Consider the following 26,966-nt stretch of genomic DNA (forward strand, 5'->3'; position numbering starts at 1 on the left):
ACCGAACCACTAGGATGACTGGCAATACATCGAGCTAGATAGGACAGATTATCGGAAAGACAGGACGGAGATGGAGTAGACGAGAGATCATGGCTGCATTCATAGCCGACAATTGCCGGGCCCCATTACGTAAGCGAGCCATGAACTGCGACCCTTGACAGACGGCGGTGTTTGACCAAAAGCTTCTGCCATGCACTGCCATGCAGACGTACAACATCGTTGCATCGCAGTCTTCGTCGCTAGCATGTTTTTATTCACCCTCACTACCTGGCGACCGCCGCCTCACGCGTCGCGGCCACGTGTATGTAGTGAACGGCAGTCCATGTGAATACCTAGGTAATTGTAACTCAAATTCGAGATAGTAACATATAACGAAGACGATAAATTCACGCTCGTAGATGGTTGCGCCCTGAAATTCTCAATTCTGGAGCATCTTTACTATGCGCGGTGAGTAGAGTTCATGCCAGATTGGTACTCATACAACTAGATTCTACGTGCATTGATTTGCTTTCTGGTCGTTACATCAACGTGGCTATCTACGCAGCATCTACTAGGTAATGTCTACACTAGAGCGGAACGCGTTCGCGGACGTTGCAACGAAGCAAGCAGCCGGTATTCCACTCCTGCAACATACTTTGCGAAACGATAACGCCAAGGTTCATGGCCCATTTCAGAAGCAAGCGAACATGGAAGTTTGGCTTGATAATGTGATGATGCATGGACACAATAAGAAGATGAATGACCCTAATACGAACGATGAGTCAACAGAAGATGTTTGGGCTAGCGCTAGGTTACAGCCCATCATAGAGGAAAAGAAGTCAGAGGAGCCCTGGAAGAATGAGATTAGTCAGTGCTAGACACTGTCCAGTGGGCAAGGAGCATGAGATGCTAAAGAAGTAGTGGAGAAGTCAAGCAGTTCGTTCTGTGGTGTCCAAAATCAATAAAAAATGCGTAGATGAAAAGATTATCTCGCCCGGAAATAACGTGGTTCTTGACCAATAGGTATCCTTGAGGTAGGCACTTCACTCTGACGACAAGCGACCTTGACAGAATTTCCAAGTATTGAAGCAAACATGACCAGCATTGCTTGGCGATCCTCAGCTTCGGCATGACTCTTTGCGAGGGTACGAGACTGTGAGAAGGCTTGAGTACATGCTAACCAATCCTTAAGGCGTCCACTCGACGGTGAGAATTGCCTGTCATCCCACCCTGTTTCACCCCACTCGAGCAAGACATCGAGCGGATGACTCCGTCTCTAACCTCTCGCAATCAAGAATTTCTTGGCATGTTTTTGCATGTGCGCTTTGTAGCTAGTTGTAACGAGTGGTATTGGTTGGATTATCCCAACCTTGCATACAATACAGCTAATGAGCGAATGTGAATTCAAACTACTAAGAAAGAGACTTAAGAGCACTTCAAACATTGAGTGGACAAAACTTTTGAACTGCTAACTACCGTTCCCTAAATAAAACGCCATTTCCTTGACTGCAAATGCAGCCAAATTAAACCGACCACCCACAAGTGCAAATACACATACATAGGATGTAAGTACCTATTTAAGCACTCCCCGCAACTTCACCGAACCACTGCCTCAATGCCCCAGCCAATACGCCCGGTAACTCCCTCACATCCCTCACAACGAGATAGTACCTGAACGGGAACTGCTCCATGTACTTGTATCTCACAATTTTTCCCTCAGGCGTGAACACAGCAGACTGTAAATCCAGGATAGAAGTCTTGGCTTGATCCTTCACTGGCACAGGTGGCTGGGCACCAAGGTTGTCAGATGGCACAGGTGTTGATACCGACGGAGCGGTAGCAGAGCTATCGATGATGATGAAGACGATCATCACACGCTCTTCTTGCGCTTTGCGAACGAGACGTTGGATTTCCGCGTGATCGTCGCAGAGACCATCACTGACAATGAGCATTAATTGCCAGAGATCTTCACCCGCTGAACTCGATCCGTTCTGTCGCGCATCCTTGAATAGCTCCAAGCTCTTGTCGACCAGACCACGAACGTTGGTCTTTTTGGCGTCAAAGCCAAATTGCTCAAAGACACGTACACCGGCTTCGGAAGTGAAGGGCTTGTCAAAGTCATGCGCAACATTGACTTCGTCGCCAAAGCCTACGACGCTAACCTCGCCAACTTCTAGCATCGAAAGCGAGCGAGTAACAAGCGTAAGGGTCTTGAGTGCGAGTCCGCTGGCTCCGCTGTCGGCCATACTGCCACTGTTGTCCAATGCGATCATGACCTGGTAGCTTCTCTTGCTTGGCATGCTACGTCGCAGCCAAATCTTGTCGCGTTTATAACCTGATGCGATGTAGGGAATAATGCGCTTGAGGTTGAGTCGCTTTCCTGTGCGGAAGTCTCCACGAAGCTTTGTAGCGAGAGTGGGTGCAAGGATAAGGCGGAGATGCTCGGTCAGCTGTTGAGAGAGCGAATTTGTCGAAGCTTCGTGCGCAAGCCAGAGGGCGCGTGCAGAAGTGGGATCTATGGTATTTGGATCGAGGTGCGTAAGCGAGAGCTGGGCTTCGATGTTATCAGCGGACGACGTCGTAGACGAGACATCATCTTTGAGCGATACAGCATCGGCCATGTCTTCATCTTCTTGATCGGAAAAGGGTCGTGGTTCGCCGACGAAAGCCTGAGGCTGGCCTTCCATCGCATTCGACTGCGGCTGCTGAGCTTCTTGATCTTGGTCTTGTTGCTGCTCAGGCTCCTCCATATCAAGGTCTTCATCGGCACCAGTCCTCTCTTCGTCTTTGTCATCGGGGCGGGATGGCAGCTTGTCCTCCTCTTCATTCATTGGCAGAGCCATATCGTGATCCAACGTCTTCGCTTGATCCTCAGTTGCGGTGCCCAATGCTTGCGTATCAGCTCGCTGTTCTTCGTCACCAACGTGCTCAAAGTCCGCATCAGCCATGTCGATCTCTTTATCGATTTGCTGAGCTTGAGTCTCATCCATTTCTTTGGCGTCTTGAATCTGCTTCTGCTGGTTGTACCACTTCTCGAGCACATCGCCCAGTTTCTTGAAAGACTGCGCCTCACGAGATTCCTCAGGTTGGTCTCCCTGTCCTCCAGCATCTGGCGCCGCATTTTGCCCAAGTTGACCGTCCTCAGCTGTCGGTGCTTGTTGCTGTTCAGCTGACTCGCCTTCCTGGCCTTCGTCTTGGTTTGCAGCACTGGCAGATGTTTGATCATTCTTGTTCGTGTGAGCTTCTTCATTGGCTTCTGTACCCGCGCCGGCTTCGGCGTTAGGATCAGCATGATCGGTGTCTTTTTGCTCGCGAGCCTCATCGTCCGGCATGTTTTCATCTGGAAGAGGAACAGCATCGTCATCGTCCATCGGCTCATCACCCTCGTCTTCTTGTCCTTCTTCTGGCTGTTCCTCATCTCCAACATGACCGGCTGTTTCTTTTTCCTCTTCGTCTTCCTGCTCTGGGCCGACATCTTCGTCCATGGTATCTGGCAGTGCTGGATCGACTTCTGGCTGCATGTCTTCTTCTGGCAGATCATCTCCCATGTCCATGTCACCAGGATCATCATCTTCCTTGCCTTCGTCATCTTGACCGTCCATGTTCAAGTCTTCTGGCAGTTCCAGTGTCTCTTCCTCTTTCGCATGCGGATCCATCTGCTCTTTCTCGCCAACGCCAACGTTCTCATCCTGCTCCTCGCCTTCCGTCTCCATTTCCTCGTCTTCCTCGCCCTCCTGATTTTCGTCCTTCTCGTCTTTCTCGTCTTTCTTTTCGTCCTCACCACTCTTTTCCTTTTCCTTTTGCTCGGAAGCAACTTGCTCGTCTTGGTCTTCAGTTCCCACATCTTCATTGCCTTCTTTGTCCTTCGCGTCGTCTTCCTTGCCACCATCGTCCCACATCTTCTCGTCAACAGCACTCGGGCCGAGGTCATCGACACTGCCAACCTCACTTTGTGCATCATCATCTCCTTCCTCGCCAGACTCCTCGCCCTTATCTTCTTTCTCTCCCATCTCTTCCGTCTCACCTTCCATCTCTTGCTCGCCCATATCGACAGCATCTTCTTGTTCTTCAATACTGCCCTCACGTTCACCCTTCTGCTCCTGTGCCAGATCCTCGAGGTCTTCATCGTCTTCAATATCTTTGGAGATGTCTTCGGCACCTTCACCTTCGCCGAGGCCAGTTCCAGATTCAAGCTTATCGTCCTTGCCCTTCTGGGGATCGTTAGATTTCTCGGGAGGTTGACAGAAACCTTCCGTGCCAATCTGGATGAATGACTTCGACAGACGATGCAGTAAATTCGCAGTCGTTGCATGAAGCGCATCAAAGCGATTAACAATGTACTTGTGCGTCGCCACATACTGATGTAAGATTGGCTTTACGCATGCAAACAAAGCGACGATGACTTGCAGATTGGCATCTTCGTGTAGGTAATGCATCCTTTCGAGGAGCGTTTGTAGGGCTTCGCTGATTTGAGGAGAATGCAAGCCGACAAGCGCAGCGGCGAGTGCTTGTTCCTCCTTGAGGAGCCAGGACGTATCGTCGGTCGAGGTCGGTATGTCTGCCATGGCGGCCTCCACATCTTGCATTGAACCAAGGACAAGATCCAGAGAAGCGAGTACGTCTCGAGCATAAGACTCAACTGTTATGCGAATATCGATTAGAGATCTGACAGGATCGGCAGCGGGATACGAGAAAATGAATGGTTCAAGGTGCAGAAGCACTGTCTTTGCCATGTCGTTGTTGTTGACGGATGCGTTGAACGCCCGCTGAAGATCGGACAAGAAGGTTTTGACGGTGTTGTTGGCTTCTTGACGATCGATGGACTGGACTTTGAATGGGAGCTTCGGCGACTGGTCGTATGCATCGGCAAGGTTTGTAGCAGTACTGGTCCAACTGCGCATTTCACGAATCAACGTATCGAGCTCACTTGTCTTCCCGAGCCTAGCCTGAGCAGTCACCACATCGGCGGCGGTCTTGATCATAGCAGCAAGCCACCGAAGTTGCGGCTGTACAAAGCCTGAGACATCCACATGGTCGGAAACTAATGTAGCTTGACCGGGCGCCAACTGGCAGATGCTATCAACGAGTGACACAGGTGCTTTGATCTGTTCAAGACTGAGCGTAGCCTTGCTCAGCACACTGCGCTGTCGGATACAGGCATTTAGCAGGCCCTCTAAGTAGCCAATGCTTCTTGCTACGTCGTTTGGAGTCAGATCACCAGAATGTTCTCTGGTAACCGCGCGAACCTGAGGCATGAGGTTGAGTGCTTTATGGAGGTAGTATTCAGCGGAACGTCCGGTCATGTTACCTCCCTTGACCAATGGAATAGTAGAGAGTATTGTCGAAAGCTCATCTTGCTTTGCTAGCGTGTCCACGCTTAGATTCGAGTTAATACCCATCCGCCGCAGCTCCTTCATCGTATCGGCGTAGAGCTTGCGCTTCTGGGTCTTGAGGTGTTGTACGGAAGTTTTGTTCTCTTCCGTGAGTGTCGTGGGTGTCGCCTTTTGCAACTCAAGTATAGAGCTTGAGATCTCAGCAATGAAATCGGTGATGTGCGATGCACCGTCGACAGTATCGGCCTTTGGTGTTGTGAGATCGCGCATCATCGAGACTGTGATAGCAAGATTCTTGAAGCGAGCAGGCCTCTCATCCCAGCCTGGAATGCTCGTTGCACAAAGCTGGAGTCCTTCGTAGCTGGCAGCAGTACTAGCAGTCTCCAAAGAGACGTCTTGTAGCAGGTGATCTCCATCAGGGAAGCCAGCGCCCATAATCCCAGACACAGGCCGACTGAGCAGTGCCCTAAATCTGCGGACTAATTTAGTCAACTTGCGATGATTGGCTTTTGCACTCTGCTTTAGGACCTCAATGTTGGTGTCTTTCCAGCTTGCAAGCTTGATTACATCGGTCATCTGCTTCTCTAGAGTTTGACGACCCTTGGTAAGAGCGTCATGCACGGGCTTCTCAAGGCGCGAATAGTAGGCGAGGAAATTGTCGAGTGCATCGTGTACAATCTTGAAAGTGCCAAGGTCTTGCATGCGCATGCTTGTATGTTGGCAAAGCTGTCTTAGAAGCTTTATGCGCTGCTCGAAATGTCCAAGCGTTGTCGACTCAAAGAATCCTTCCAGCGTTTTGAGCAGATTCTTGACGTGTGTACGTAGACTCTTCTCATCTTCGCTGCACTCTGATGCGGCAATGATGGTCTCATATGCCACGAAGAACCAACTCTTCGCGTCGTCGCGATACTTCATCTCTTCCATGTCGAAGAGTCGTGCCCAAGTGGTGAGCTCAAGCTCTCTCCAGCTGACGAGGAGATTGGTGAGATCATCGTAAAGGTTGGCCGTGCTATACTCTTTGCTGGCAACTCTCTGCCATTCGTGCATGTATGCATAAAGTTTCTCAGCCTTCGTGATGAACTTGGCCACAGGATCAACATGTCGAAACTCGAGGGTTTCGTCGCATGTGCGCAGAACCTCCGAGAGAGTGGCATGTTCTGGCCAGATATTACGAATCTGGCGGTAGCGCGTCTGGATACGATGAATGAGCGTGATGAGACGCTTGGCCTCTGACAGATTAGGGTCAAAGTAGAAGTTATAGGTTCTCGCTGTGCCAATAGTCGACAGTGCGTTGACCTTCTTCTCAAGCACCAGGTATATGGTTGGCAAAGCATCTTCGTGTTTGCTATTGAAGCCCTTACCACCCGATATGCGGTTCACTTCAGTCGCACACCACTCTAACAATGATTTGATAGAATCTGAGGCATCCCGGTCTCCGCCAAAGAGTTCGGCATGAATGTTGGCGAGTCGGACCGCATGATCCCGTGAGTTAGATGATAGTCGAGCTGAACTGACTACTTCTCCCTGATCTTCGTCATAGTCCGGAAACAAAGTTGGGTCCTCTTCGTCTGCGTCGTCGTCCAGCCCACGGTACGTATACAAGCTGGAGTTTTGGGCCTCTTTCTCTTGGTCTTGGAGTAGCTTAGTCTTCCAGTCGACGTAGAAGCTAGCAAACAAGTCATGAATCAGGGCTCTAGCTGGTGATGTCGTCATGGCCGCGGGATCGGTTTTTATGAGTGTGAGCAAAGAGTAAAGGGTATGCCACCTTATATCGATAGCGTGTTCGCGCTGCCGTAAGCTCTCGTGCATAGACTGCAATGTCAATTCTGCCTTCTCCATCGGCTGAGTCCGCCCGAAGAATGGCGTCCTCGATGACATGTATGCTAAACTTCTGCTGACACTGCTTTCGACCCTCTTCTCTTCTTCTCTCCGGCCTATAGTGAGGCCGATTTGTAGGCAAGAGAGGAAGCCTACTGCTATGTCTGTGATGTCGTCGTATTCCCGATATCCTTCGGTGAGTCTTTGTGTGATGCGAAGGATGTTTTGCTGCAAGGTGAGATCACGAGCAGCTTCGTGGACGGACATTGTTCCGTTCAAGAGAGGCTGTGTAGTACTCAGTAGGTTTGTGAATTCGCCCTGTAGATCGTCGAGCTCGGAGATAACGGGGCGGACGATAGCCGGGACAGGCGGCTCTTGACCCATAGCATTGACCGCCTCTTCGATCCGACGGATGCGGAAACTTGTCGCTTCTCCAGTGAAATCGATTTGAAACTGTCTCAAAGTGCTGAGGGCATGCGAAAGAGAACTCTTCTCTGCGTTGAACATATCGCGTTCGATCATAGGCCGTAGCGCGGGATCGTGCGGGTAGTTTGGGACATACAGCCGCAAGCCTAAAAGGCCTAAGTGAGTCCACGCTGCAGCGTCAATATGAGAAACAGACAATGGATTGCAGTGTGCGATCCCGTCCTCTAGAGCCACTCGATAGGAATTCGGGATGTCCGCATCCGGAGATATTGCGACTGAGCCTCCAATCGCCGACCCCATAATCATACTAGAGTGCGATGCGATAATCTCGTGGTAGATGTCCTTGTAGATCATGTCTAACGCAGTCACCTGGCCCTGCGTTATGTGACAAGCGTCTAGTGACAGCTGTTGGGAGAGAACCTGTAATTCCGTTTCGAATCGGTCGAGCTGTGCTAGCTGTACTTCATCGACAGCGTGGAGCTTTGCAAATATGGCAGTGTGGAATCGGCCTTGTAGTACCATAGCGTTTGCTGATTTGCGCGTCAAACCAAGATGGCGATACAGTCTTGTGAACTGTTTCGATCCATGCTCAGATCGCTCGAATGCAAGATTCATGAGTTTCGTCGCTCGCCTGGCGAACAGGGCTGACCGTGCCCGCGTGGCGACAACAGCTGAGGTCAGACCTGATTGTCTGCTCGTATCGATGTCGTGGCGTGTTATGTCTAGGAACTGACAGAGCCCTTCAAACTCGTCTTCGAAGTATGGAGTAATGAGCATATTATCTTCCCCGATTGTCTGCTCAAGGTCATAGATGGCCGCACTCAGACCCGCGATGAGTCCTTTGGCATCAACTTGGTTCTTTCGAACGAGCGTGAGGGAACTTGCAACCCTTTCGCGTAATTGTATCATCTCATCTACGTGCAAGGTTGACTGCCACATGATCGCATCGAGCCGATCGGCTAAGCTTTCGAGCTCCAGAACAGCGCCCAGCTGAGAATGAGTTGTCGGTGTAGACGGTTTGAATACTCGCCAGATGTGTTCCATGCCCAGGCCAGTGGTTAACTGAACGTCAGATCCAAATGCAATCATCTGCTTAGCGAGTGTAGTACTCAGGGTTCGTGAGAGAGAACCCGACTCTTCGGTCATGGCAGGAGTTGCGGATGTTAACATCTTAAGATAAGTCTGGAACGTGGCGCGATCGAACGTGGACGCCGTGGTGAGTCCGTGGAAAGCCCAGAATAAGGTTCTCAATGGCTTCAGGAAAGCAACGTCACGATGGTGAGTTTGTTGAACTGTCGCCGAAAGGCCATCCACAACTTTGACAAGACCCTGCCAGTACGCATGGAGGAACGCCGGCAACCTTTGCTTTTCTTTGCGTCTTTCAAAACGAGCGGATGGAAGATCCTGGATAGCGTGTTGCATCTTGTGAAGGTCTAGCATGATCTCATACATCGACGCACTCCAGATACTGGTTGCATTCGATCTTTCGGTACGGCTCAGAAACAGCTCGTTACCTAGAGGATGATAAGGGCGAAGTCTCATTGACTCATCATCGTCAAGCAGCTTGTAAACCGCTGAGATATGCGTTGCCCACGTGCTTTGCAAGAATTGAGCATGTTGTGATATACGGTGCTCGAGACTTCCTTGAGCCTCTGCGGATGATAGTTGCGTGGTAGAATGGCCGTTGGCTCCGTTGAATTCGACAAAAGAACTTGACACGAGACCTTGCCGGGCCTGCTTAGTGAAACTTGCCAACAGACTAGAATCTTGGAGTCCCAGATGCTCGAAGCGGTACTCCAATGTTGTTGGCAAATCCTCTTCTTGTTCTTGGAATTGGCGATACCGATACATGACGGAATCAAGTGGATACTGCACGACCGGTCGATCGTCTTTAGAAGCTTCATCGCCAGCCTCCAACAGACATATCTCAACGGCTCTGTTTCGCATCGCTCTTGACAGCTCGCCATACTTGGAATCCATTGTCATGAATACTCGGAAATTTGGATGGGGGCGTACGATGCGTGCTTCTCCATCGTCTGTAGAGTGTTCGTTGATCGAAAGGTAGCCGTTAGGCTCGAGTAGCGAGTTGAGTCGATCTAGAACAGCGCTTGAGCATAGATTTGCATTATCAAGAACAAGCCAGTTCCCTTCTTCGAGCGAGCGAATGAGAATGCCGTCGACCCATTGGAAACGCGCGCCGTCGATTTGTTGGCCCGAAGCTTGCAGTGATGATTGCAGCTTTTGAGCCAGCTCCGTCGCTTCGGGGCTCAGCCCCGAAAGCATTCCAAGGAAGTGCGCGATATTACTGTTGCCATGTACCAAAGACCCAGCTTGAAGTAGTTCCAACATTTGAAGATGTATGGCTAAGGGCTGCATGCTGGTCGCAATATGTCTTCGGACGAGCTGTTCCGCCTGGTGGAGACATTGATGCACCTCCCTTGTCGGATCCAACTGTTCATATCCGCCAACGAGGTCCATAGCATCGACATCAGCATTCATAGAGAAGGTGATTAGGTCTGCGCCGACGTAGCCTGCCAGCTGGCTGATCATAGTAGTCTTACCAGAGCCGGGTGGGCCCACGACGATTATCGGCCAATTCTGCTTCACACTGACCAGAAGAGCTTCCATTGGTCCCAGCCGCGAGGTCCGAAGGGTCGACATGGCATCCGCACGTGCAACTGAAGTGTCGCGCGGTAATAGACCGAGGCCAACTTGTACTGTCATAGCGCTCAAGCTGTGAAAGAGACTTATGCGAGGTTCGTGAACCCCATACTGGTTCTCAAACAGCTTGCGAAGTCGAATGCGATCGCCCTCTGTGCGGAAACGCTGGGTGAATATAGTGTCCAGGAAATCCCGCGCTGAACCCGGGAAATCTGATGAAGTGAGAAGTTGCAGCCAGCGCAGTGTGTCGCGTAGATTAAACTCCCAAGGTGCGCCAAGATTACCAAATGCGCGACGGCTGACAACCTGCTCGTCCAGGTCCGCCACGAATCGGATAAGTTTTGCGACTTCTTGCTGATCGATTCCAGGGAATACCTTGTTACAGATGAGCGTCAGGTCTTCTGGGCGGAATATGTCGGCATATACGACGGTGAATCGGTTGACGAAGGAAGCTGGCAAACCCTTACGGCCACCGCCCTGGTGATGCGGATTCTGGGCTGCGAAGACTCTAAAATCTTGATGTTTGTGAAAGGTCTGGTCCAACTCAGATATGTAAACTTCGCCGCGGTGATCAAGGACCGCGTTGAGGCCTTCAAGTACTGACTGGGAGGCCAGGTTCATCTCGTCAAGGAGTACCCAATCGCCATTCTTCATTGCTTTGAGGAACGGAGCGTCACGCCAAGCGAATGTACCGGCGGCTCCCCCTTCGACGGGCACGTCCGATCCGAATAAGTCCATCAGATCTGTCTGCTCAGATAAATTGAGACGTGTCAAAGGTTTGCCAATCGATCTGGCTAAGGCAGTGACTAGCGTAGTTTTACCTACACCGGGGTTTCCTTCCAACAGGATTGGTTTTGGAAGTTGTAGTGCGCGAACTATCCGCATCGCGTTGGAGCGAGTGGTCGGTGCTTCAAGCGCAAAGTTGGACGCCAGCGAGGCTACCGACGAGAACTTGGGGATGGAGAAAGAGCCTAATTGGAAAGAATGCTCCGTATTTGAGATGTCAATGGCGGCGAAGTACATAGGTGCGACATCTTGACCCAATAGCTTGCTCAGGTGATGTAGACATGTCCTCTTCTCATCATCGATAGTGGATGCAGAAATAGCAAGTAGACCTGCCGGGTTGGCACCAAGTGTGTCAATGAAAACCATGGCCGCGCCGTGGGTTACTCCAAATATAGGATCGTCGTGTTTCGAGTCGTTGACGAAAGACACCCATGCTAAAGTATCACGGACAGATATTGAAGAAGCAACAGAGGTGTTGTACTTGTCATTGAACCATTGTGAGAACGAGACAATAGCTTCAGCATACTGAATCAAGCTTGGTCTCAGCTTCGATCGCACAATCTCGAGGATGTCGTCGAGGTCGGACATTGCTGGAACCCAGATCTCTGTGAAGCGGTTTCGAAGGGCTGGCGAGAGCTCCTTCTTACCGTAGTCTCCACCTGGGTTCATAGTAGCAAGAAACTGGAACCCATCGCTAGCTGTAATCATGGAGTCCACCGGACCTTTCTCTGCCAGCAGAAGGGAACGCGAAGGCTCGAGAACGCTGTTCAGGCGCTCAAGCACTGAGTCATCAGCTAGCGAGATCTCGTCCAGAAGAAAATAGTGGCCTTGCTTCATTGCGTACACCAAGCTACCATCCGCCCATTCAAACAAGGCACTTGCCTTAGCTCGACTGAATTGTATAGATTGGCGAAGCTCATCAGTGATTGCACTGGGTGAGTCATTAGTGATGTTGTCGTAAAGCGTCATAAGCTCTTCGAAACCCAGCGAGCCAGGGTCACCCTGAAGGCGTTCGCCCAGAGTCTCATGGAGTGCTCCAAGCACTTGCTCTCTTACTGATTCCTCAATAGCGGCCCGGTTTCTGATCGGTCGTTGCGCACCAATCAAGTCTCCAGTTTCAGTGTTCTGGTGAGCATTGACGATGTGGAGTCGGTTGTTGAATTGCTCTGCGAGTAATTGGCAGACAGTCGTTTTTCCGCAACCAGTCTCTCCGATAAGTAGAACCGGTTCATTGTTTCGGATAGCATGTGCAACAAGAACCGATAAGCGACGCATGGCGCGGGTCCAAACGATATCAGTGGTGACCATAGCCATACCATTGCCAAGCCCTTCGATGTTCGATAGGCTGTCAGATCTGAACAGTCGCTCTTCGTCTATCGTCACCCTCGGGCCCTTTTCGCTCATCACGGTCTCTAGAATCTTCTTGACGGCGACTCGCTCATCCTCTTTGCGCACGCGTTCAGCAAGAAGCATGTAACCGTTGTTGGCTAGGTCTTGGATTGTGTCTGCTTTGCGCTGAGCCCATCTGAATAGGTCTCGTAGTGTCGCAAAACTCTTCTGCTCAAAGATACGGTTCTCCTGTCGAAGTGTGGAAAGCTCCCGATATACCTTGACAATCCGCTTGCACCATGTTTCCGGAATCATGGTACGGCGATGTAGAATCTCCGTCAACTCTTCTACCGGTATGTCGTCGAAGTGTAGCTCCAGGAAACGATTACGGAAAGCTCTTGAAAGCACCTTACGTCCTCCGTAGAGACCAGCCGGGTTCTGTGTGGCGAAGAGCATGAAGTCTTCGTGTGGCCGGACGACCTCTTGTGTTTCTGGAATGAGTAGCTCTCGGTTGTCATCGAGCAGGCGATTCAAAGCTTCGAGAACATCTGTAGGCGCCAGATTGAGTTCGTCCAAAACGATCCAGTGGCCCTCACGTAGAGCTCGTACTAATATACCTTCTTGGAATGTGAGCTTTCCGTCAAGTCCGGAGATGTACGACCCTAGGTACTCTTGCAAGTCGGTGTGCTCATGGTTGTTGATGCGAACGAACTTGTTCCCTGATCGCTTGGCTAGGTACTCAATCATACTTGTCTTACCGGATGAGGTAGGGCCTTGGATCAACACTGGGTACTTTCGTGTGGAAGCAGCTCGAATGAGGTTGTCCATGTTGCGCTGAACAAAGGGGGTGATGATGTAGTGCGATTGCTCCTCCACATCATGCACACCCTGTCGGAGCCAGTAATGGCCCTGTCTGACGTAGCCTCGACCATCTGATGGTTGCTGAAGTGGCTTTCCGAGCTCAGCCTTTACGGAAGTCTTTTGCGGGAAAAGATGCTTGGTAATAAGCGGAGCGATCAGGTCTTCTGAAGCCTTGCCTAGGAAAGTCAAGAAACTCATGTGAAACCCTTCATACAGAGCCCGACGGAGAGTACAGAGCGGCGCAATATCCCTGGCGTATGACAACGTCCGTGTCAAAGTTCGCAGGCTGAAGTGGGCTTTTTGATCTGCGCCATCGACGAGCATGTTCGCTTTCGCAAGTCTTTGAATCTCAAGGTACAGAGTAGTGACATCGCGTGCTATGCGCACGATTGCTGGATCTGTTCCGTCTCCGCCGAGATATTTCTCCACGATGTTGCGCAAGCTCTTTTCGTCACCGTCTGGACTCTCGACGTATAGCTCAGTGAATCGCGATCGGATGCCCGGTGGGAGGTCCTTCTTGCCTACATCGGTGGCCGGATTCATCGCAGCGAACACTCTGAAATTGGGATGTGCGACCACACGTTCGACATTGCCAGTCTCGGTCAGGAGTATCGATGGGTTCCCATCTGGGCCGCCGCCCAAAAGATCAGTAAGCGCCTCTAGTGTGTCCGAAGACGCCAAGTTGATCTCATCAAGCAATACCCAATCGCCATTCCTAACTGCCTTGACGATATTGCCTTCCAGGAAAGAAAAGGCAAACGCTTCCGAGCCACTAGCAAGCTGCGCCTCCAAGTCGTGCAGATCAGCTGCAAATTTCTCCCATCTTGCTGTCGGGAAGTTGGCAGGTAGCGAGTCCATCTTTCGCTTCTTTTTAGGCTGACCACCATCAGGATCCGGAGATGACGTTTGCGATTCGTGTGATTTCCTGGCTGCATCAACCATCTTCAGAGCCTCGCGCCACAGTGAACAAACGCGCTTCCAATCGCCCTTCGCAACACGTTTTCCGAGCATTTCGATGAATCGCAAGTTCTTCTTTCGTGAGAAGGTGGTATCGAAGATTTCATCAAATTCGTCCTTGAGTGGAATGACAAGGCTGCGTACATTGACAGGCTTGAAGCCACCCAGCAGATCGCCGCTCTCGCTTTGTTGTGACAAGTTGAAGGCTACGAGCTTGCGACCAAGCTGCTCAGCCAGATACTGGATGCAGGTTGTCTTTCCAGTGCCCGTCTCACCCACTAAAAGAAGCGGTTCTTGACGATCGACTGCTACGGCCACCTTCTCAAGCAGGCGTAGGGTGTAGTCATTGGTTGAAAATGGCCGTGCTGAACCCGATTTCTTAGAAGACTTATGCTTAGACAATCGCGCTCGTCCAATCTGAATAGTGCCGGATGATGTAGTCTTGGAAGGCACCTGAAGCTTGACTTCGCGGTTCCTTAACAAGTGGTCTCTGCGCTGAGGGTCGATGTGTAACTCTTCTGCCACACAGGCCATGACCTTCGAACGCGCGCCTTCGGTACGCAGACTTCCCGCAAAGCAATCGAATGCCTCCATGAATATGTCGTCCTTTTGCGCGTTGCTGAATGATGCAGCCTGTCCAAGAAGTACCGCGATCCGGTCGCACCACTTGAGTAAGTCTCGTGGTGTCATGGCTCGAAGTGATGTACCATTCTCGGATGAGAATTTGGGATCTGAGTACAGGTCCAATAGCCGTGCATAGACCTCCATGATGCTGGAAAGATGCTTCTGCAACGCAGGATACTTTGCGTGTATCACCTGACGGAACTCCTCTAGATGAGGCATCTGCACTGTGACAGATTTCCAGAATCGATGGCCAATCATGTTCTGACGGGGTATGATCTCCTGGCCTCTTGGGTTAAGGGTGCTTCGCATAGTGGCGATGATGCGGAACCCACGCGCTGCTCGTATGGTCTCTCCTCTGCTGGGTATGAGTAGTTCACCGCGTTCTATGAGGGGTAGCAGCGTGCTGATAACCTCGTTTGGCGCCCGATCGAGATCCTCGATGAAGATCCACCGGCCTTCCCGAACAGCGGTAGTGAGTACTCCTGCGCGCCAGCTAAAGGTTCCCGGCTTAGCTCCGGTAGTGTACATTCCAATCAGTAGCTTTGCGTCACTTTGTTCGTTCAAATGAAGGGTAACCATTCCGTCGAGCTTGTTGAGCTGCCATGCGAGATGACGCGTAAGAAGAGTCTTGCCCGAGCCCGCGAGGCCCGTGAGTAGGATAGGGCTGGACCCAAGAAGTCCATGAGCGATCTTCTTTAGGTTCTCTTCTGTGGTGGCTGTCGAGACGAGCTGGGCAGGCCTCTCTTGGGATGGGCTTCCGTCCAACCGAGGCAGTAGAACACCATTGACGTTGACTGTATACGGCGATAGGTCCTGATATAAAGCGTTCGCGTACGTGTCTATCCCGGAAATCTCCTGGCCAATCTTGCTCTGTAGATGTTTCCACCTCTTCTCTTCCCAAAGCGACAAAAAGCGGTAGTCGATGTGCTGACCTTCCCATGGCCCCTCGATCTCCTCCTCTCCAAGGAATCGCTTGATCATTTCTTGGGTCGCAAAATCCGCCGTATGCGCGTATAAACAAAGCGTCCGTATGGCCAGGTACCGTACAACGCGACTCGTGTGCTGAGACAGGCGCTCCAAAGCAAGCGGTCGTACATAGTTAGTGAAGTTCTTGCAGTCGTAACTAACGAGTCGGAATGTTCCAAGAAGAACTTCGACAAGATCAACATCACTGGTAGCGCTCATGATTTCGATCGATGATATCGATCCGATGATTGGAGAATCAGAAGTATGGGCCAGAAATCGTTCCACGTGCTCCGCGAGGTGAGGCGCAAGTGGTAGTAATCGCCCAAAGGCCGCCACTTTCGCGTCGGTCTTTGAGCCAGACTGTACCCACCGCGCGCATAGCTCTGTGAGGAGACTTCCATGCTGAACAAGAATGTCGTCTGTGGATTCGGGCTTCAAGGCTTCCGTGGCAAGCGTGTTGATGTCGACCATTTTACCGGACTTGCGGGTATTCATTCGTTCCATTTCTGCAAGGGTGGGGTTGTGATAGGACTTCGGGGCGCCTTCCCATAGTTTCGACGCTTCAGTATGTCCGGGAGGTGGTGTTGTGGCGGTGATGTCTGAAGGCCTCGAAGTTCTCTAACTTTTTTGCGGGTCTAGGAACGCGCCAAGACGCCAACCCAATTAGTCGTAATCCGCTCCGCAAAATCTCATGATGGCAGGCACGCCCGCAACGTACAATCATCACCATCGATTCACGCCTTCCCCTCCAGCACAATGGCAGCACCGGCATCCCGCGCGCTCAGGCGCTGTATCTGCACCGCGAAGCAGTCCGCATACGTACGACCGACCGTTGGAGCCACACAGCAGAGGATACAGCGGAGATGGCAGTCAGATGCGGCAGCTCCCACAAATCCAAAGATTGCGACGATCGTGGATCAGATTAGTCAATTGACTCTGTTGGAGACTGCAGACTTGGTATCGACGTTAAAGGTACGGTGACATGCTACGGGGGTGGGAAGGCGACCATCGGAAGCCTGTAGTGGCACGCATACAATGTGTAGAGCATGCCCGTCTTCACACCTGCATTGTGTTAAGGGAGACAGGCCTGGCTTTAAACCGTTTTGCCACCGATGATAGATGCAGCGACGTTCAGGTTATCCCACTAACAATTTGCCAGACTCGTCTGAACATACCCGACATGCCTATGGGAGGATTTGTCGCTGGTCCCGGAGGAGGTGCAGGTCCCGCGGCCGCAGCCCCCGTCGAGGAAGAAGAGGCCGCGCCCGCCGCTCAAGAGAAGACACTTTTCAACCTCAAGCTCGAGAAATTCGACGCCGGCGCGAAACCCAAGGTGATCAAGGAGATCAAGGCCATGTTAGGCTTGAGTTTGGTGGACAGCAAGAAGTTCGTTGAGGGAGCACCGAAGATGATGAAGGAGGGTGTGCCAAAGGAGGAGGCGGAGAAGATTGTCGAGACGCTCAAGGCGCTGGGTGCTACAGTTGTCATGGAGTAGGGGCATGCTATAAGCGGCGAAGAGCAGGATCTGGGAGAGAAGGACGAATACTGTATCATAGCATTACGTTTGGGCGTGTACAGATATGTTTGGAATGACCATGGTAGTATACAGTTTACTCAGAATTCAACAACAATGTGGGCGTCATGAGACAAGCCCGTGGTATCTCTGCCCCAACGCCTAGGCCATGCTGTGGCAATGTCTGTCGCTCCCAATCAACGCCGTAAATGCAGATCAGCTACCGCCTGCCCACCATGCCAGGAACCATTTCCGACTGACACGGTCTTGGAACTTTGGCTACCCTCATCTTCGCTTGCCTGTTCCTCGTTCGCAGCAGCTCTGGCCGCTTCCCATGCCTCAATTTTCTCTCGGTCTTTGTCAGGATTCTATCCGAACTCAATAACCTTCCTCCTCTCCTCGGCATCTTCCCTCGCGGTAACGTAGTCGTCCTCGTTGATGTCGCTGGCCTCATCCCATAGCTTCTCCAGCTCCTCGTAGCCGTCTCCTGGCACCGCCCAGATACTCTCCCGCAACCTCTTGTGTCTCTCCCTGTCCTCCTCAATCCTCTGTTCAATCTGACGTTTATCCATTCTTTGCCCTCCATTCCGACCGGCAGAAGCCACAAAGCTGTCTTTGGGGTCGGAGGTATCTGTCGCCATGAAAGGATGCGCGACTTCTCTCGACTTCAGTACGGCCTCGAGTTCTTGGACAGTCTCCTTCATGAGGATGGACAGGTTCTCAAGCGTCTTGAGGACTTTGCGAACGACGCGGATGTTGGCGCCTTCTTCGCCTACGACGCATTCTACAACAGCCAGTATGTCTCTCTGCAACATGCGGACGTAGCCCATTGCGCTCGCATCGCCCGAGTTGTTGTCCCTGACGGCGTATTCGCAGAGGCATTCGATGAAGAACATGATGTTCGCGCGGGTGTTCATGTTGGTGCGTTCGAGTTGCTCGAGGATGCAGGAGTGGAGGTCTTCGTCCATTTCACGGTTCTTCAACGCGTAGAGAGCGGCCTTTTGGAGCGACGTGTGGGATGCGCTGAGGTGGGAGAGCAGCGTCGTGAAGCGTTGACGGACCTCGAACGGGTCGGCCATGGTGGAGCTCGGGCTTGCGCACGTCTTTGGCTACTATGGGCCCGGCGGTAGTCTTGGTGGTCTGGACGGCAAGGTCGTGTGGAGCGTCAGGCGGAGAGCTTGGGGAGGTGCGCGCATATCGTCGGCCATGGCCATAGCTCAAGATTTCTCCAAGCCAACCTTGGAACGTGGGGAAGCCGATCTCGCGCTCCCGAAACGCAGCAGCCCTCGTCCTTCGCGTTTGCCCAACAGTGCCCACCAAGACGCCCACGGCACTCATCCACCATGGCGACCACACAAGAAGCCAAGCCTCTCACGTTGACTGTCCTCGGCTCTGGCACGTCGTCTGGCCCACCCCCCAACCACAGCCATCGCTAACAAGCCCAGGAACCATGGGCATCGCGATAATGGGCGGCGTCATGGCCTCGCTCGCCTCTGCCAGGACGAGAGCCTCGCTCGATCCCACCTCTGCCTCTGCCTCTAAAGACGTGCCTAACCTCTCCAACTTCATCGCCTGCGACCAATGGGCCCCCGCCGAACAAAACGTCCGCAAAGCCCTCGGCCACTACAACTTCCCCCTGCAGACGCTCACAAACCAGAACCTCAAGGGCGTGCAGGAGGCTGACATCGTACTGCTGAGCTGCAAGCCACATGGCTTCAAGACGATTCTGGGCGAGGAGGGCGTTGGGGAGGCGCTGAAGGGGAAGGTGCTGGTCAGCATCCTGGCAGGCGTGACGCGGGAGCAGATTGAAGCTTTCCTGTATCCCCATGGGCCGGCGAAGACAGAAAACGCTTGTCGCGTGGTGAGGGTCATGCCCAACACTGCGTCTTTCGTAGGAGAGTCCATGTCTGTGATCCAGACTTCGGACCCACCCCTCAGTGAGGCGCAGTACAAGCTCGTTGAGTTCGTCTTCAGCTCCATCGGTCGCGTTACGAACCTCCCTCCTGCGAACATGGATGCCGCGACCGCGCTGTGTGGCTCGGGTCCAGCTTTTTTCGCACTGATACTGGAGGCGGCGGCCGATGGTGCGGTTGCCATGGGCCTACCAAGAGCAGAGGCACAGATGATGGCTGCGCAGACCATGAGGGGAACCACTGGGCTCGTGCTAAACGGCGAGCATCCAGCGGTGCTGAAGGACAAAGTCTCAACGCCTGGTGGTTGCACCATCGGTGGGCTCATGTCTCTCGAGGAAGATGGCGTCAGGGGCGCCGTCGCAAAGGCAATCAGGGAAGCGACTGTCGTCGCATCGAGATTGGGTGGTGAGCAGAAGGAGTTTGTAAACCACAGGCGGTAAATATGTCGAAGCTTCAAACCCTGTGACGGCTTCGTCCCAACATCCCAGATTTCACAGAATAAACGATACCACAATTCCACAACGTATCCATCTCCGGACAAGAGTTCTTAATTATCGTACCTAAGCCTACGCTGATTACTGCGTATACAGCATACATGTTCGTCCATATCTTCTGACTCATGTCTCAAAGGGTATAATACAGATAAGTAGAGAAAGGACCTCAGGTCTCCCCCAGCAGTTCCCCCAGATTGAGCATGTCACTGTCTCGTAGCCATATTGTGCCTTGTCATAGCCCAAAAGACCCGTCTGGAAACCGGTGCGCATATGGCCAAAAGAGCCATGTTACCGCCTTTCCCGCTCCCGCTCCATCATCTCGCGCTCGACGTCGCCTTCAGTCCTCACACCACCACGTCTAGCCTTGGCGTTCTTACGCAGTCCCGCTGTAAAGAGGCTGGCAATGTTGTCGTCACCCGTCGCACCAGACTTCCTGCGCTTGTCACGATGCGCGGCGGGGCCTGTGGGAGGCTTGGCATCAGCTTTGGGGCCTGTGGGTACCGGAGCCTCGTCGTCAAAGTCGTCTCTGCTACGCTTACTCGAGAGCGTAGGGCGGGATGAAGGAGAGATGCGTGATTGAAGGGACTTGCTGGAGCTGGGTGGCTTCTCTACGCGTTCGCGACTATCTCGCTCTCGGGCGTTGCGCTCTCGCTCAGCGGCATAATGGTCTTGGAACGTTTCTTTGTCTTTGGATGAAGGGCCGGTTGGTATAGTCGATGTAGAAGTGGCGCTGGTTTTACGACGGTGATCCCTAGCTTCGCCGCTTCGGTCTTTGTTTCGATCAGCAGCCGGACCCTTGGGTGGCTGGAAAGCTCGTGGGCCAGTAGGAGGTTGGGCCGGTGGAGGCATGACCGCGTTCTTTGAGCGACCCTTGATGCTGAAGCCATTCGCCGAGGGCCCGGTTGGTGCGTTCAAGGGCGGAGACATAGCGCGTTTCTTCATCATCTGACCGACGACATCCTCTTCCCTCTCCAGTTGAGATGGCTTGTCTTTGCGCTCATGATCATCGTACTCGCGTCGCTCGCGATCGCGATCTTTGCGACTACGGCGTGAAGAGCGGTGATTGTCGTCCCCATAATCACGCTCATCGTCTTCACTTTCACGATCGCGACGCCGCCTACGGTCCTTGTCCTTATCCTTGTCGCGGGAGCGATCCTTCTCGCGGTCGTAATCATAGTTGCGGTCTCGCTCTCGCTCTTTACGATCCTTGCGGTCTCGTTCACGTTCCTTGTCGCGTGAGCGGTCGCGCCCGCTCCTGTGCTTGCGTCGTGAACTGGCATCAGAATCCTTTTCGCCATTGCCGTACGCATCTTCGTCTTCATATTTGTCTCCCTCACGAGGTGATCGGGAGCGATGGCGACGACGATGCTCCTTGCTCCGGTCGCGGTGGGACCGCGATGAACGGTGCTTGTCCTTGTCACGACGGCTGCTACGATACTTGGAGTCTGCCGATGCAGTTCGTGTACGGTCACCCCGGCTGCCCTTCTCGTCGCGGTAACGATCATCATACTCCGGGTCACGGTCATCATAGCGTGACGATCGATGGTGCTTGCGGTCTTTGCGATCCTCGTATTCGTTGTTCAATGGCGAAACGGATCTACCGCGGTCATCGCGACGAGAATGACGGTCTGCAGAACGCGATCGGTCACGTTGCTCACTTCTGTCATCACCCTTCGTTCGTGATTGTGGTCGAGAAGGCGTGGGTGAGCGTTCCTTGACCCGCATACTCTCATCTCGGAGAGGTGACCGCCTGCGTCATTGTCAGCCACTGCTTGTACTTCATTCTCCATCAAATCTACTTACGATCGAACTCTACGCTGTGGGCTAGCAGTTGTCGCATCTTGAGCAGACGCGACGCTTTTGGGCGGTGGCGGAGCTGCATATCGCCCACCATGGGCACGACTCGAGAAACCAGTGTTGGGTCGACCTTCTCTCATCGCGCGTGGTCCAGTTGGCGCGCCTGCAACACCGACACCAATCGGTTCCGTTGGCTGACCTGTCAGAACTGTCGCCGCACCATAAGCCCCGTTATTGAAGCCGCCACGTGGACCATAGTTGCCATTGTATCCCATAATGTTCATACTGGGGTCGAAGGCTGCATTCATGTGCTGATCCGGGAACTGATTCATCATTCCTTGAGGGTATGGCACACCAGGGCCCATCATAGACTGGTCGTACTCTCGCATGTCTGCATCGCCAGAGTCTACAGTTTGTATAGGCTTCAGACCGCCGTCTTGAGTCTCGCATTGTGGACCACCCCCTGCCTGGTTAGTGTCGTCGCCAGCAGCTTCGCTAGCATTGCCAGCACCAACCCCATCTGCTGAAGTCTGTGGTTCGAGCGATACTGGGATATCGTCGACGATGTCCTTACCTTCTTCAGTTGGATCTGCGGACGCCTTCGACTGCTCGCCCTCGGCCTTCACCTCAGGAGCAGGGTTGGCATTTCCGTCAGGCGACTGGTCGTCACGCTGTGTAGAACGAATCGGGTCAGTTTTTGGTTTCCAAGTTTGGCCGATTCCCGTGTAGGGGTTCGGTAGCTTTCGTTGGTGGGTTGAACGTACGTTTTGCAAAGGACCGCCACGGCTGCCCGGACGACCAGGCGCATTCTGGCAACCCGGACCAAAGCCACCCTGGCTGCCATTCTTGTTGTTTCGCTGAGGATGTGCTCCTCCTTGATTGGCATGGAAACGATTGTGGTTCTGGTTTGGGAAATTATTCTTGGGAAACTGGTTCATCATCTCGGGATATGCTCCAGATTGATTAAAGCCACCCAGCTGATTGGGCCCGCTGAAGTTTCCATAGCCACTGCCCATACCATTCCATCCATTGCCATAGCCACCACCGTACTGCATCATGTTCATGGCAGACATGTCGTTCATGCCCAAGCCCATGTTCCCTCCAAAGTTGCCGTACATTCCGTTCATGTTGTTGAAATCTAGCAAGGCATTAGTCGCCTGCAAGGAAGGCAAGGTTATTCCAAAGACATACCCATAGGATTCATGCCGTTCCAGCCGCCGTTGGCCATGATATTAGGCATCCCGTTCCAAGCCAAGCCATTGCTGAAGCCGCCCTGATTGGGGAAGCCGAAGCCCATCTGGCTTTGCACGCCGCTCATCGGCGGGTTGTTGCCAATCATGCCATTAGTTCCGTTGGAGGGTTTTTGCTCGTCGGTCGAGCTGTTGGCCGCTGAAGGTCCCGTGTTCTTGGTCACGCTCTGGGAGGCGGTGCTACCGCGCCGCTCAGTCTCCATCTCAGGAGAAGCATTTTCCTGATTTGGTCAGCAAGAGCGCGAGTGCAGTGGAAAGCATCTCCGGTCATTGGCACGTGTGGCAACCATGTTTTGCAATGCTTAGAGGCCCGACGATGTCTCTTCTGCTTGGTTTCTTCTTCTTCTGATTGTACAGTACCCGCATGCTCGCGCAAGAGCGAAATGAAAGACTTTCACAACCTACCTCCTTTGGTTGGGCCGCGGCCGAGCCGGCGCGCTGTCCAGCCTCTTCTGGGGCCTCGGCAGAACCAGCAGCTTGTTCAGCAGCACCGCCTTCTGCCTTGTGCGCATCCTCAACACTGTCTACGGGCTGCTCTGTACCATCACCGACCGGCAGGACCTCAGGCGCGGCCGGTGTCACCTCGACGGGCGGGGTAGCTGCCTGTGCCGCGGCCTTGGCCTCTTCCTTCTTCTTCTGTTTTTGTAGCCACACTCGCATCGTGTTACGCAGAGACTTGTTCGGTGTGCAAGAGTCGGCCTCGAGCGGGGAGTGGTCGCACGAGGGACACGCTGTCGGGAACTGGAGGTTTCCTTGACCTGGGCCGCGTTAGCGCCTGCGAGAATCTCCGGCAGCAGCATATGGTGTACGCACATGGTGAGCATATGGATTTAGCACAGCAGATCAGCTTGTATGAGTCGAACGCAAGCTCGTTACATAGGGCGCAGAAGAAGTTCTTCGGGAAGGCCGTCGTGGGGAGCGACCTGCTTACGTTAGTATGAGTTCAGAGCCTAGGCATTTCGCACGTACACAGCAAGCTCTCTCAGCTCGTCGGCGAGCGGCGCCGCCTTGGGATCGGTTGCGGGGTCGCCCATGGTAAGGCCCGACAAGTTCGCGACTTGGGGTCAGGCTGCCGTGTAAGAGTTGGAACCGATGTTTGCGCCAGACGTTACTCCATCAATGGGAAATGGCGGATGAGAGACAAGGAAAGATGGAAGTAAGACAGCCCCTCGATGCAGGCGCAGGCAAGCAGGCAGGCTTGTTTGCAGGCGCGGACAGACGTGTTTGCGGAGTGACAGCTAAGTGAGTCGCGGAAGTTTTCTGGAAGTCGCGACCGACCGACGGGTCCGTGCGCAGCTCCGCTAATTTCCGTCACGTGCGAACCGCTCCGTGCCTCGTTTGAGCAAGTCAGTGTCTGGGTGTCGCTCCGCCTGATGTGACTCCGGCTTCACGTCTTTCCAGAGGTTCGCAGGTTGCCCGGCCGAAGCTCAGGGAAAGCATGATCAATGCGGAACCGTTAGATGTGGCGCTAGGCGATTGTGGCTTAGCCGGACCCTTGTCAGCGTCATCGCTATTCCAGTCCTGAACGGTGTCGCTAGGCGTGCTCGTGGCTGAGATACTTTGTCCATCCTCTACTCTGTAAAGATGATACTGAGTCAAATTTCTTATCTGGACTGCATAGCTTTCCTCGTCTTTCTCGCTCCTCAATTGTTAGTCCAGATTGGGCTCCTGCCACTCTTGACATGGCTGATACCAGCCCTGCCATCTCTGGGTAAGCTACAACATGTCATGTACGTGGGCATACTAATACTCACAGCTCCCAAAGCCGTCGCCATACCGTACCAGTTCATTCGTGAACGCTTCTTCGTATCACATCAACATCGTGCCCCTTTCGTGCAGAAGGCAACGCCTTTCCAGGACTTGGTCATCCGTTTCGTTCGCTATGCATTCGCCAACATGCCCGCCTTTCTGGGGCGTGTCTTTTTTTCCAAAGCCGTGTCACTCCCTTTCTTGAGGTTTCGTATGCTGAGACACGGCATCGTCACCAGTCCTATCAGGTGGACTGAGATTAAAAGGCCAAACTTTAGAGGTGTATGGATAGTGCACAACCAGCAAGAGCAGCCAGATGTAATTGTATACTATTTTCATGGAGGTGGCTTTTCCATGGGGAGTAGTTTCTTCTATATGGAGTTTCTACTCGCTTGGGTTGCAATGCTCAAGAACGCTGGGTACAGCAATCCGGCTCTATTCGCTTTGGAATACACGCTCGTCCCAGACGCTACATACCCTACCCAACTCCACGAGACGGTCGCAGGCTACGAATACGTTCTATCGCTAGCTCAATCTTCAGTTCGTGTCGTCGTGGGTGGAGACTCTGCGGGCGCAACCCTCATCTTGAGCTTTCTGCTATACATGTCTGACCACACGGACTTGCGACATCAGAAACCTGGCCTTGCCATCATGATCAGCCCGTGGGTCACGATTCTATCGCGCGAAAATCGAAACACCGAATCCGACTATCTCAACAGTTCATCGTTGGAGCTATACGGCCGTCAATACATCGGCAGCAAGGTGTCAGCAGATGATCCATTCGTTTCACCCGGAACGTGCAGAGATTTGAATAAGTGGAGAGAGGCTAGTCCTGAACAAGGATGGTATTTCCTATATGGTAGTGAAGAAGTGCTTGGGCCGGAGACAAGGCGCCTGATCAGCTTATTGGAAAAGACCGGAAAAGAGGTAGACAGCTGGGAAGAGCCGGGAGGTATTCATGCATGGCCTGTTGCAAGCTTATACCTTGGGGAGACGAGAGAGGCCAGACTGAGTGGTCTGAAGAGTATTGTAGAAGCGATCAAGAACAGGATACATTCATGAGACTGGAGGTGGTGGAACCCAGCCAAGACATACGATTCTTTGTCTGACGTAACCTTGCAATTAGTAAAGCCATTTCAGTTTCCTGCTATCTGTATTCACTGAGGGGGATAGCCTCGCTTTTGCGAAGGCTGTAGTGGTTCTGAACGAAAGCACACCTTGAGGATATCATTTGTGTTCAATACGCGTATCCAATCAGATGCCAAAACAGGGCAACTGCTATGCTGCATCCCAAGGTCGTTTCTTTAATCGTAGTCTTACAAGACGTTGTGCACCGGAACACTACCTAGGTAATAAGCAGCCATCAACTGCGAACAAGATTGACTGATCTACAGAGACGCAGCATAAGAGTTCTCATCACTTTCTTGGGCGCCTAGGCCCCACCCTTGCCGTTCGTTGTGCTGGTTGACTCATGGGTTTTCTTCAATGTACTTGTCCGGGGAAAAAGAATGGAACCAATCTGAACGCACATCCCAACGCTGTTACTGCAGCTTCCTTCCAGCATTTAGTCTATTATCAAAGCTATCGCACTGATACCAAAGAATAGGTGCACAAAGTTAAGATTTTACAGTATACCAAGGTACTATAACGATGAATTGCCCAAACCAAGACAGGGCTCTAATCCGCGTCAAACACGGACTAAATCCCTAGTCTGTCAGTTTGATACGCGTTGGAATAGCTTGTTGTGCACTGAAATGCTGGCAGAGGATACGGCTACATTGCAATGCTATGACGACTACTCTTCTCCTAAGTACAAAGCAAGGACACACGTTATATCGCATTGCCGCATAAATTGTAGAATATGCATTTAAGCGAGAGGCCGAATAATCTAGTATAGATCTCTGCGTTAGAGTATGTAATTTGTGTAACTAATGTAACTGCTCTGTAGGTGTCTAAAAGAACATTTGTAGACAGACAGTTTATTCTCTTTCTAGAGTACAGGTCTATACACTTTTATACTAAACCTTATGTATGCGACACGCTGTGCAGAACGACATAAAGCTGTCTCTGTAACATTTAAGTAGAGAATACAGCAAGTGCTTATGTTAGAGGAAACTTAAGAAAGAAGGCGATTGTACGCTTGCGAAGAAATGCATGTCAAGAAAAAGATAAATAGCTTTTCGAGCCTTAATTAGAAAGAGAGATACAGCCTGTACCAAAAAGAAAAGCCCCCGGGTAAAAAGAACCTAGGGCCGAACCGGAGTCGAACCGGTGACTTCGGGAAGGCGGTTTTTTGGGTTAACTGCAGTCCTACACTCTACCACTGAGTTACCGGCCCGTCAAAGGACATGTAGATTTTTTAGCAAATAGATAAAATATAACCTACAATTAAAACCGTCCGGACACTGGATGATCTACGGCCCCACACCTTACCCACCCACGTGGTGTCCCCATCGATGCATCTGCTAGGGCGCCACCTGCCTTGCACTTTGGCTCCGGAAGAGCAGTAC

The 26,966-nt window shown here is 52.3% G+C and overlaps 4 protein-coding genes and 1 non-coding gene across 5 annotated transcripts; 1 reads left to right on the plus strand and 4 right to left on the minus strand.

Moving 5' to 3' along the window:
- Window positions 1-1,556: 1,556 nt before the first annotated feature.
- On the minus strand, window positions 1,557-16,211 carry J4E88_007727 (uncharacterized protein; the record flags this gene model as incomplete). Its single annotated transcript, XM_049401343.1, has 1 exon — window positions 1,557-16,211. The coding sequence occupies one exon, from the start codon at window positions 16,209-16,211 to the stop codon at window positions 1,557-1,559; it is 14,655 nt and encodes a 4,884-aa protein (XP_049253027.1).
- Window positions 16,212-17,621: 1,410 nt separating this feature from the next.
- On the minus strand, window positions 17,622-18,332 carry J4E88_007728 (uncharacterized protein; the record flags this gene model as incomplete). Its single annotated transcript, XM_049401344.1, has 1 exon — window positions 17,622-18,332. The coding sequence occupies one exon, from the start codon at window positions 18,330-18,332 to the stop codon at window positions 17,622-17,624; it is 711 nt and encodes a 236-aa protein (XP_049253028.1).
- A 1,616-nt stretch (window positions 18,333-19,948) lies between these two features.
- J4E88_007729 (uncharacterized protein) lies at window positions 19,949-23,741 on the minus strand (the record flags this gene model as incomplete). The annotated part of the gene is made up of 6 exons (XM_049401345.1): window positions 19,949-21,410; window positions 21,464-22,595; window positions 22,649-22,928; window positions 23,113-23,465; window positions 23,521-23,630; window positions 23,677-23,741. 6 exons carry the CDS (start codon window positions 23,739-23,741, stop codon window positions 19,949-19,951), a joined length of 3,402 nt encoding a protein of 1,133 aa, XP_049253029.1.
- Window positions 23,742-24,430: 689 nt separating this feature from the next.
- J4E88_007730 (uncharacterized protein) lies at window positions 24,431-25,518 on the plus strand (the record flags this gene model as incomplete). The annotated part of the gene is made up of 2 exons (XM_049401346.1): window positions 24,431-24,437; window positions 24,464-25,518. 2 exons carry the CDS (start codon window positions 24,431-24,433, stop codon window positions 25,516-25,518), a joined length of 1,062 nt encoding a protein of 353 aa, XP_049253030.1.
- Window positions 25,519-26,704: 1,186 nt separating this feature from the next.
- Window positions 26,705-26,794, minus strand: J4E88_007731. The gene has a single exon. It is a non-coding gene; the product is annotated as a tRNA-Cys (tRNA).
- Window positions 26,795-26,966: the final 172 nt, after the last annotated feature.

This window comes from Alternaria novae-zelandiae (assembly GCF_023758075.1).
Source record: "Alternaria novae-zelandiae strain BMP 2774 chromosome Unknown scaffold_16, whole genome shotgun sequence".
Lineage (NCBI taxonomy): Eukaryota > Fungi > Ascomycota > Dothideomycetes > Pleosporales > Pleosporaceae > Alternaria > Alternaria novae-zelandiae.